Source organism: Varanus komodoensis, unplaced genomic scaffold, assembly GCF_004798865.1.
Source record: "Varanus komodoensis strain SLA01 unplaced genomic scaffold, ASM479886v1 scaffold40, whole genome shotgun sequence".
Classification (NCBI taxonomy): Eukaryota; Metazoa; Chordata; class Lepidosauria; order Squamata; family Varanidae; genus Varanus; species Varanus komodoensis.
The window spans coordinates 3,522,429-3,533,874 of record NW_025335942.1 but is presented as its reverse complement, the minus strand read 5'-3'; the positions used below and the strand labels follow the sequence as shown (position 1 = coordinate 3,533,874).

General features: G+C 41.0%; 1 protein-coding gene across 13 annotated transcripts in view; it reads right to left on the bottom strand.

Moving 5' to 3' along the window:
* Positions 1 to 125: 125 nt before the first annotated feature.
* MAJIN (membrane anchored junction protein) overlaps positions 126 to 11,446 on the bottom strand; it is a 40,586-nt gene continuing 29,265 nt past the window's right edge. For 10 of the 13 annotated variants that reach the window (XM_044442988.1, XM_044442999.1, XM_044442992.1 and 7 more), the window contains 8 exons: positions 9,451 to 9,526; positions 7,798 to 7,923; positions 5,816 to 5,847; positions 4,642 to 4,751; positions 2,865 to 2,907; positions 2,260 to 2,314; positions 1,357 to 1,483; positions 126 to 492 (listed from right to left, as the gene is read on the bottom strand). In XM_044442988.1, the coding sequence (XP_044298923.1) occupies positions 435 to 492; positions 1,357 to 1,483; positions 2,260 to 2,314; positions 2,865 to 2,907; positions 4,642 to 4,751; positions 5,816 to 5,847; positions 7,798 to 7,923; positions 9,451 to 9,526 (627 nt within the window). In that variant the 3' untranslated portion in view covers positions 126 to 434. Of the gene's footprint in view, positions 493 to 1,356; positions 1,484 to 2,259; positions 2,315 to 2,864; positions 2,908 to 4,641; positions 4,752 to 5,815; positions 5,848 to 7,797; positions 7,924 to 8,416; positions 8,562 to 9,116; positions 11,440 to 11,446 lie in introns of those variants that run through there. The other 3 variants (XM_044443001.1, XM_044443000.1, XM_044443002.1) reach the window with 3 other exon arrangements.

The following is an 11,446-nucleotide window of genomic DNA, read 5'->3' as shown; positions in this document are numbered from 1 at the left end:
TCTCCATCTCCATAGATCTGAAGAGAACTCGATGACATGCAATAGACCAATAGGACACAAGATATGTTGGACCATCTGTTTGTTTTTAAGTTTGTGTATTAAAAAAATACACAGATATGCTTTAGTGACTGCAAATGATAGTTTATTCTAGCAATTAATAGTTATTCCAGAGGAAAACATACTCAAATGCAGGCTCTTTAAAAGAATTATGTACTCACTTTTCTAACAATATTGAAATTGACAATGTGTGCTGAAATAAGCTTTATACTGAATTAATCATAACTTTATCTTAAGCATTTAAAACTGAAATGGAAATAGAAACACTAAACATTTAACCTCCTTCAGCTTCTGAAATAGTTGCACTGTTAAAATATTGAGGCGTGTCATCAAATATCCCTGGAGTTTCGCTAGACTTTTCCAGCAATCACAATCCCTCAGGAGGGCTGACCATTTCCACTAAAAATCTGCTGTAGCACTGGCGGAAAGAGAGTACTGAAGGGGAATAAAATGGGGATATTGCACTTAGAACATTGCTCGGCAAACTGAAATATCAACACAACTTTCCGAGAAAAGGCGACCTCAGTTTTACTGCAGACAAGAACGCTTGTGGTGCATTTCCTTTCAAAGTTTCTGTTATCAAACCCTTTCTCCCCACCCCCCCCCCACCTTCATCCCTCCCCTTCCCAACATACGCACAGACATTGTTGCACCACTGAGACTTGGGACATGCAAACATATGTTCTTAGAGCGTACACAATTCACGAAACCATACCACAGAAGTATTGAAATCACTCCATTATAAGAAATACGAAATTCGGTGGAGTAGGGAAAATTACTGGCATAAGCATTTAATAAAATAAAACCCCTAAGTGTTTTATTAAAACCAAATTTTACAGGAGCTAGTGTTGGAAAAGAAGAGCCTTGCACAATTCGTAAGCTCAAGTTTGCAATAAGTGTGGCGAGACAAACAACTGGCAAAGAAACATAAGACTGGGAGTTGTAAGTCTTTTCTATCTAAACATACATTGGATTGAGCCCTCAGAGATTTTGACAGATCTCTTGCAAAGAAGTCACAACTTATTTTATGGCTCCCTTCCGCTTCCCATCCTACCAATCTCATATTCTGGTTACTTTGTTAAAATTATGTGGAGAAAGACTTTTGGGAGAAAAAAGCATTGCTCTCAGTGCTCTTGTAAACACAGTGTTAGGCATGCAAAATACATGTCATTAGATTACTAGCCACAATGGATTTTATAGATGAAATTAATCTCTAACATTAAATCCGCTTCTGGAGCCAAGAGCATTACACATGCAGTCGCCAGGAAATCTAGATGCTTCATAATGCTATTATGCTACCTTTTCAATGATTCTAAAAAGCCTTTCTTTTTTAACGCCATGCTTTCCTCGGATCGCTTTTCTAAGGCTGGCGGTTGTCCTTCCGGGTGCCTGTTCTCTGTATTTTTTGTCTTCATGGATTCCCCTACTAACAAATAAAAACTCAGGTCAGCTTCACAGTGCGTGAATAGAGGATTCCGTCTGCGTTCAGGAACTGTCGCTAGTTCAGACCCACCCATAGGTTGGCTCTTTAGCACCTTTTTCCTATACCAAAGCGGTTTCGAAAGTTGGTTGTTTTTGGTAATAACTCCCCTCCTGTGGAACAAGCTCCCCAGGAAGACCTGTCTAGCATTTATTCTGACATCTTTTTGGAGCCTGGCAAATATACTTTTATTTACGAAAGCTCTCTCATCGTTTGGATGTTGATCTCATGCCTGCTAGCATTTGCTCTATTCTGTTCTTTCAGCCTCTCAAATGGGCCACCTTTAAAAATGGTGTGTTGCTATTTGCGTATGCAAGACTTCAGGACGTTTATAATGATCACATCTGTTACCTGCCTTCACTCCAAGAATCTCAAGGTGTTGTAGATACGATCAGTTTATTTTTTTCCTCACAACATTGCCAAGGTGGCTAGGCTTAATGATTTGGACTTTCTCAAGGCCACCCACTGAGTTACGAGGCTGATAAGACTTCAATGTAGGCATTCTCAGTCCAAAACCGATAAATCACTCTCAGACTCACACATACTTTGTTACAGTGCATCCGATTACACAAGGCTCGTTGCTATTCCCATTTGACAGATGCAGAAACACGGGTGGGGGAATGAGACTCAACCAAGAACAAGGAAGGGGGACCAACACAATGCCTGTGCCATGATTTGACCCAAAGCTTCACAGCATCACACCCTGGCAACTTGGCACTTACGCACACTCCTGTTGTCATAATCACTGCCGACTCTGGCGGAGCTGCAACGGTTATACTAGGGAGAGGGGAAAACAAAGCGATGAGCTCATTGACAAAGCTTTTTTTCTAACCCTGGTGCATAACTAACCCTGATGTTCTACTAATCTATTTCCAATTTCCCCGTGTAACTGGCATTTCACAGATACACTTGTTAGCGAACCATAATGAGGGCCATGAAAGGGGGCAGGACCGGGGGGGAGGGGGCAGCAGGGAAGAGCACCCGCATGCAGGCTAAAGACAAGTCTGGGTCTACTATTCTAGGACAAGATTTTCTGTTCTATTTTACTGAATGTCCAGCTCAAGATACAATCTCAACAACACACCGAAATACTCCAACTCTCTTCCCATCACTGCTTTTTATTCTTACAGTAACAATGAGCCAATTTATGGTTCCACTCTCAAAATTTTGGTCTCCTGTTTACTGCTAAAATGATTTTTGCTTTGTATGCTACCCAGAGGTTAAAAGACAGTAAAAAGTATTCAACAAGCAAGAAAATAACTACATATTCTTTGAAACACCAATAGAGGTGACAAATCTTTCAAAGATGAAAAAAAAAAGAGCTTACATTTGACTTGGATGTATCATGGGTTGCAGATTTAGCCACATTTCTGAACAGGAAAAAATAAATAAAAATCAAGGATATGTTATAATGCATTTTGAAAGAAACTAGTGAAAATAATTAAAAATACAGACGAGCAGTCTGAGCATCCGTTTGGAACAACTTTTTAATAGATCAGCTATCTGGCCAAAGGCCAATGAAGCAGAAATGAAGGTGATTTTTCTGCTGCACTAACCTGCAGGAGAAGTATGTGGACATCTCTCCTTAGAGAACTTAAGCTTTAGCTGCTGTTGATAGACTGTAAAGCAATGATTTTACTACTCAATAAAGATGGCTTTGGTTTTCCTTTTTTTAAAAAGCAGTCCTATTCTAAAAGAATTTGAAGCTTTATTGGACTGGTATCTCATTTTATTATCATCTTAGACATGCTTTTTATTTGGTTTTCTTGGCTATGTTACTTGATTTCAGAAGTGTTTGTATATACTTGGACAGACTGCTTTGGACCTCTCCCTAAGCCACAGTTAGAACAATATGAATGAGCCATGGAGACCCCAGGGACTGAAAATCCCTTGCCTTCTCACCTCCTCAAACACATTCGGAAATCAGAGAGCTTTTCTAGTTAAATGTTGGCAACTCAGGGTAGTTTAACCTGAACAGAGCCACATTTCCTTATAGAGCTTCCATTGGTGCCAGTGCTGCGTTTTCAAAAAGCCCACATGCTGTGCTTGGGCTGCAAGGGCGGACTCTGTGCACTGATTTAATCTTTACTTAGTGAACAAGCCAAGATCAAAACCCATGGTTTTGATGCCAGCTTGCTGGCACTGACTAGTTTAAACTAACTGAAGTTTCCTAACCTCAGATGTAACTGAAAACTCTGCTTATATTCAGAGGGTTTTTTTCATCAGAGTGTTAATTTGCTGTATCTATTTTCTATTCCATTGCACAGAATGTTTCTTTTCCTGCTTTTCTGCCACATAACCTCTAGATGACAGTATTGCATAACCAAATAGTATGAATACACAAGTTGAAATAACATTTTCTTTCACTTTCTTTAAATGATACTGTTTTTTTCCTGTTCTAAAAAGCCTCAGTGGAAGTGCTGTTTAAAAATGGAAGTGAAACTGGAGAGTCATGAGGCTGTCTAAAAATCCTGTAAATAACCATGAGTAGGGATGGGATGGGCACACAATAAATGTAGAAAAGAGTTGTAGAAAAGCTCTCAAATTTTAAATAAATGCTACTAAACTCTTGTGTCCCAAAAAGGAAGAAGGGAATGGAAGAGTCTGAGGCTCACTGTGGGTCATTTGAATTGATTTAGTGTATATAATAACAAAATAACTCTTGATTGCAGTATTCTAAGCACTTTCATTAAAATGTCATATAACAAGGTGGTAATTTTAAATTATGGCTGCAGTCCTATAAACACTTTCTTGGGGAAAGCCCCTTTGAATACAGTGGAGCTTACTTATGAGTAAACATGCATATGACTGCACTGCAAATCTATGTTGTAGAAGTCTACCAAAGCCATGTCTTCTCAGGAACTATGGTACATTACGTTTCTTCAAAGGAAAAAAAAAAACTCATATAGACCATGTAAGGTTAAACAACCATGCAATACATCTGTTTTGCCAGATGAATATTTTTGAATTTATGTAGCACTTACAAGTATTTGCTCTGCTGATATTAATCACAGCAGGAAAACTCCTCACTGTTAATGGATTTTTCTGTTATGAGAAATATCAATGCCATGAATACCATGAGGGGGAAACCGATCATCACTAACCTGTCCACGTGCACTCGGGTATGTGAAATTTCTTCAGCGTCTTCCCATCTTCCCCACTTAATAGCTCTTTCTGTGTCTACAGTCTCTCTCAGCTTACTTCCACGGTTGACCTTTATGGGCATAATAAATTGGCAAGTCCATTTTATCTAGCTATAAAATGTATGCAGTCATTTAAAAAATATGTATGTTTTATAAATGGCAGCAAGACCTATCAGGTGATATGCTAGCCTAGGATGCAATATAAGCATGGTTCTGATAGTTGGTTAAGGTTGTTTTTTCCAAAAAATAACTTTTCAGGAAAAGAGTGCACAATAATGCATTTGCACATGTTTGACTATCTACAGGTGTTCTTACCATCAGTAAATGCATCATTTAATAGCTTTTCCACATACTGGTGGGAGGGTTTTTGCTGTGCAAAAGCCCAATTTCAGTGGGCTCTGAAACCAAATATGTTCAGCTTTTCTCCTTCTAAGGACAGTATAGGGCAAGCCTGAACTTCTGCTGCTTGTGTGCAACCGTGGGAAAACTGAATCTTCTAGTTTCCCAGGTCACGGACCATCAGTCACTCCTTCCAATGTTACATTCATTCCACAGTGCACTGTGGACTTACTCCTGGATAACTGCTTTCTTAAAGCTTCAGCCACTGAAGTGCAGGAGGTTAGGGGCGGTTCGGACGTGAAGCATTTCGTATTCCTTAGCGCACAATAGTTCTCCAGCTGTGGAAGCCACGTGAGTCAATACCTTGCCATGTGAAGGTGGATAATCAAATGAAGTGCCTACATGTGAGCAACAGCCCTTAGCACCCCCGTAGAAATGCTAAGAAATGATTGTCCCAACCAAGCGAGCAACCAGCAGTATTTTTCATGAGTTTTTCATAGGGGGCCTGACACTTGAACAGGACTAGGAATTAGTTCCCACTGAAACCATGCAGGTTAGGAGTGACCGGGCTTGGATCAGCAGTCTGTATATACACAGTAAGGCACCCAAAGGCAACAAGCCTGACTTAAACTGGGCTCAATTTAAGCACATCAATAATCAAGATACATGCATTTGTACTTACAACAGGCATATACTTAAGCACCGCCTTGCGCACTTTTTAATTAATTCCAAACAGTATTTGTTCCCTTCTTCTTTCCCCTACCCTATTGTTCAGTTATTTAGAAAAGTTACTCACAGAGTTATAGACATCTGTATTTTTTGTTTTATCTGAAATATACAGGAAGTTTGATCAGAGACAGAATTGTTGACATATTTACTCACACATAAAATATTCTAGTATTGTTCTTTATACATTCATTCATTCATTCATTCATTCAAAACTTTCGTATACCTTCCCATCACAAACAACTCAGGACAGTTCACAACAACAAAAATAAAATAGAATAAAGATAAAAGTAGAAGTAGCACAGCATCCAGTATTAGGTGTAAAACCACAGATTCAAACACAGTAGCAATTAAAATAGTGGGAGAATAAAAAGGATTCTGCCTGGCGCCGAAAGGAAAGAAGCGTTGCGTCAAGCGAACCTCTCTGGGGAGCATGTTCTACAGTCGAGGTGCCACCACAGAGAAGGCCCTACTCCGGGTTGCCACCCTCTTAATCTCCTTCAAGGAGGGCTCCTGGAGGAGGGCCTCTGCCTCCTATCTCAAGGGGCGGGCGGGCACATAGGGAAGAAGGCGCTCCTTCAGGTGTCCAGGACCCAAGCCGTTTAGGGTTGTGAATGTGAATACATGTGGATGCACATCCACAAGGGGCAGGACAGGAATTTACCAGTCCAGTGAAAGGGAATCCCCATAAATCTTGGATGTGTGTGCACATCTCAGGTGGCTGATATGCAAACATAGAAACATAGAAACAGAGCGAGTCAGAAGGGGTCTCCTGGGCCCCTTCTGACCCCCGGCTCCAGCTGGCTCCGTTCACAACATGCCTGCCACGTGCATGTCCAGCCTGTCTTTGAACACCCTCACCGATGGGGCCTCAACCCCCTCCTGTGGAAGCCCATTCCACACCCTCGGGTCCCAACTGTCAGGAAGTGCTTCCTGGCATCCAAATGGAACCGTGGTTCCCTGAGCTTTGCTCTGTTGGAGCGTGCCCTGCAGGGGAGAACAGGTCTCTACCCATCTCCATGTGACATCCCTTCACATAACTGTATGTCACCAACATATGCAAGTTCTCTAAGGAATGGAGAATATCCATCACTTTTAGGTCTATGTTCACAATGTATTTTTTCTTGTTTTTCTTAGAATTTCTTAGAATTTCTTAGAATAGGTAACATCCCCGAATTAATCATGCTAAACTGTGAGTTGGGCAAGGCTCTGGCAGGCAGATGAGAGAAAAGCTGGAGGGTAAATCTTTCTTTATAGAAGAAAGCCAGTTCATTTTCAAAATTGATATTCTAATTATTCAATTGCATGCATGTTCAAGGTGACTTCCATTTTTAAAATTCCATTAAAAATGTAAAGACCAAAAAGTCAAGTTTAACGGAAATTACAGTTAACCTCAGGCTCAATCAAAAGGCCTGCTTTAAAAAAGGAATCCAAGGAAATGCTAGAGTTCCAGGTCAATCTCTATCTACTTACTCTGTCTCCCTAGAAATGCTTGGGGATTGTACTTCAGTGAATGAGAGCATCAAAGTTTTAACAGGACCCAAGCTTTTTTTCAGGAAAGTCCTGACAGTAAATATGGTATAAAACCAATATGAATTATGTAGTACAGATTCACTGCACATTTGTTATGGTGTTTAATGAATATCTTGTTCTGGCAATGAAGGCCATGGAAGGAACTGGGCAGGATACCCACATGCACTTCAAACCCAAAAATCTGAGATTCTGATTTCAGATCTGCTCCAACCCAAAAAAAAAAGACTGTAAGTCTGTCCCGGGGGTTGTTGACAAGGACTGTTAGTTGAGACCAAAGCTATTTCACTTGTGGGGACGACCCAAGCAACTCTGTCTTTACAGATCCAGAGAGAGATACATATTTAGAGTTTCTGTGGTCGGAAAAGCTCCACATCAGGAAGGAACTATCCCTTCTTGTACACTTTGGAAAAATGCGACATGGAACCATTTCCCAGAGCCAACTGTTTGCTTTCCATGTGGCAATTAGGATGTCCCCTTATCTTTACATTTCTCTATTCCTTCCTAAACTTCTGAACTTACCCCCAAATACATTTTGCTTCCATGATTTTGATTCTACATAGACAGTGCAGACGTAAGGATAGGGGGTAAGAAATGCATCACCGTGCATGAATCTCAAGTCGGACACTCTTTCCCATTTGTTTAAATCTGAGTGGTGCAGTTAAGGCTTAAGAATTCTGCAGCTACAGGAGTGAAAAGAAGGATGCGAAAATTATATGATTATTCCTGGTATACATTATTCAGTTTGGCTGCAGGGTAGACAGGAAGACTGCCTGTCATTAATATTAACGTGGCAGGGGAAAATATAGAGTGCCCACATGAGTGCAGAACTGGAGCTTTGTACAAACAGCTTTATGGACAAAAGAGCTGCATACGCACCACAACCAGATATTTTCTACATTCAGATAGGAAGATAATGGACATTAGGAAAACACCAAAAACGGTTTTTTAAAGATGCACATTTTTCCACAATGTATTTATTTTATGAATTCATATACCACCTTTCAAAGTAAGATATTTTCAGGGCAGCTCAAAAATTCATCAATAAACTAATGTTCTGGTGAGCAGCAAATTCTATGTGCGTTCATAAGGAGCTGGTGGACTAAAGCCCCTAAGTCCCATGTTTATAAGTATCACTCACTTTCTCTGCTTCTGTCCTTTTGCCTCTCCCTTGGAAGTTGGTGGCGGGCAAACAACATACCTCTGGGAGCTGCCATTGATTGTCTTGAGTGGACAATAATTATGGCCAGTAAAAGAATGAAATAGGAGAAGGCTGTAAGGTGATTCTGAACATAGAAACAGTGCTCAAGTAAAGAAGAGGGAAATATAAATGCTTTGAGACAAGAATTAGATTATATATTTTCAAATGCAGAAATGCATTTGAAAATGAAGAACACCGATTCACCAACAGAAATTTGCCACCTAGCCATCACTTCTACTTTAGCGAGAACCATGCGCTAGGAATGTCCAAAATCTTCCCTGTTGTTTATGCAGGTATTTTGACTTCCCCCAAAATGCACTACCTGCCTAGGAGATTTCTCTGCGAACGTGCTTACGCAGTGGCTGCATTCAGCTGGATTGTCTAAATGAGCACAGCGTAATTCATTCCCTGGTTAAGTGTGTCTTGTTGCCTGTTAAAAACACTGCTTGGCTTGAAGTCAACAGTATTAACACGTACTCTTCTAAATGCTTCCCAGTCTGCTAGAGCTCACCTTCTCCCCCATCTAAATTCCCGCCAGCTTGCTGTTGCTTATCTTTTCCTTTCATCTAGGTGACCCTGTAAGGCCTGCTTGCGCTGAAAATTCACATTTCCTTCTTGGCTTGTAGGTCTAATTACTTACTATCTTATTCCAGCACATGGTAGGTCGCACAAAGCAGGGCACACAAAGGGGTGTGCGGTTTCCCATGCTTCCTGGCTCCTGGGCACTTGACTTTGTTCCTCGCCCGAGTGTCCTTTTATGCCGATTGCATTCCAGCACAGATCGCTTTGTGTGTGATGAAAGCATTTGTGTCTATTTCACTGCGTGCGCATTCCATCACAGCTTACCACCAAAAAGTGTTTCCAACTGCGACTCAGTGGAAAGAGGAACACACGTGATTTATGATTCATAGGTCAAATGAGTTATAAATATTCTTTTCACTGATTAGCTTCAGTCTACATTGATAAAAGGATACATGGAAATATGGTCAAATGTTCAGTAGTAAAAGGGCATAAATTATCAAGGTTTCCAAGTATTATCCGAATAGCATCCTAGACATGTTAAAGGAAGTTTTGAAATGTTATTAGTGCCAGCAAATTTCTGACGTTAGATAGAAGATAATAGATTTGCTTAATCAGAGTTCCTGCAGTAAGGCTATTCTTGTATTTTGTCAAATTAATTTCTCAATATCCACCCTTCAGAGTAGATCTTCTTACAACTTCTTCCATTCAAGTAATACGGAGAAAAAGCTGGTAAGTCTCACAAATCATTAATGTACCAGGTTCATCCTGGAACTCTATGACTTGGTTCACACAACGAAACAACCCATCATGGGTGACAAGCCATAGCAGGTCATCATGTCATGTGAACCCAGACTATTTTCCACATTGTTGCTTGTTGGTGGATAACAAGCCACCTTGACAACCCATTGCTTATTCTAGGGGTGGTTGTGCCCAGGATGGGTTTTCATATCATCTGAACCTGGCGAATGACCTCATCATGAGTACCAGCCACGAATGTTTACAAAAAACATGGGTAGCCTTGTCCAAAAATCCCTTTGAAAAAGGAACTGGGGTTTAAGCTGTCAAAGCTCAATGCTCCCATAAAAGGAATGGCTTGCATTCCAGTACTATGCTGAGCACCTGCAGTGCCGGAGAAAGGCTAAAAGGTGAGACGAAGTTGAAAACAGTCAGGTTAAAAAAAGAACACCTTGAAGATTTCACCACAAAGCAATTAGCGAGTTCTTGATAAGCCTGGAACGTCTGAAAAATATGCAGTTCCCTGCCAATCATCTTGCAATTTTTATAGTAGTGTTAAAACCCATTTCATGGTGATGACACATTAATGCAATCAAAGGCCTGCAGTTGTTTGCTTGCTGTTTATTATCATTTGAGAAATCTGATAAAGGTAATTGCTAACAAGAGGGAGGGAGGGAGGGAGGAAATAAATAAATAAATTGACTGGCATGCGATAGAAAGAGCATACCATGGGAGTTGGGACCCAGCACTGACTGAGCAAGAAATAGATCTTGGGAGCGTGGAGAGCTTGATAAAAATATCAGTCCAAAACACAGTGATGGTGAAAAGACAAGATCCATGTTAGGCATAATTAAGAAAGTAATTGAAAATAAAATACTGAGATCATACTGCCCTTATACAAATCTGTGGTAGGCCCACACTCAGAATATTGTACACAGTGTCGAACACTGTACCTAAAAATGTACCGCTGGCAAAAGTGCAGAAACACGCAATTGAAATAATTAAAGGACTGGAGCAATTCCTCTGCAATTCCAAAGACCACAATATGTGCCATTATTTAGCTCAGGAAAAAAGGCAGGTAAGAGGAGACTTGAGAGAGGTGTAAAAAATTATGCACGAGTTTTTTTCTCCCTGTCTCATAATATTAAAACCCTGCATCGTCCCATAAGGCTGGGAGCTTTGTGATAGATAAATAATGCACAGAAATTATGACGCGGAGTCATGGCTGCTAACCTTTATAAAGGGTTGGACAGATTAATGGAGTGTGAAGCAATCGACAGCGATTCACCGACTGGATGCTCCATCCACTGTCGGAGGCAATGTGCCCACGTGCACCCGTGGCTGGGCCGTCGCAGGTGCACTTGAGACCTGCTCTGGGTTCCCGGTAGGCAGCTGGTCGAGCTCAGGTGAACAGAAAGCTGGAGCAGAAGAACCCTCCGCCTGAAGCAACAGAGCTCTTCCCATGCCTTTCTGTCACTGCTGGTGGCCCAGAGCACACAAAGAAGGGCTGCACCACCTTCTGTGCAACGCACTGTCCCACTGTGTTTGCAGTTATTCTTCCTGGGAAACAGGGAGCTCTCCAAACCAGCATTCCCCAGGAGGTTCGTGGCTCTTTGGAGGAAAGCAGACGCTGTGCCAACTGGTTTTGTAAGGCAAAGCATAAGAAGTAAGAATTGCCGTGTGACAATTCCACCAAACTTTATCATCTCATAC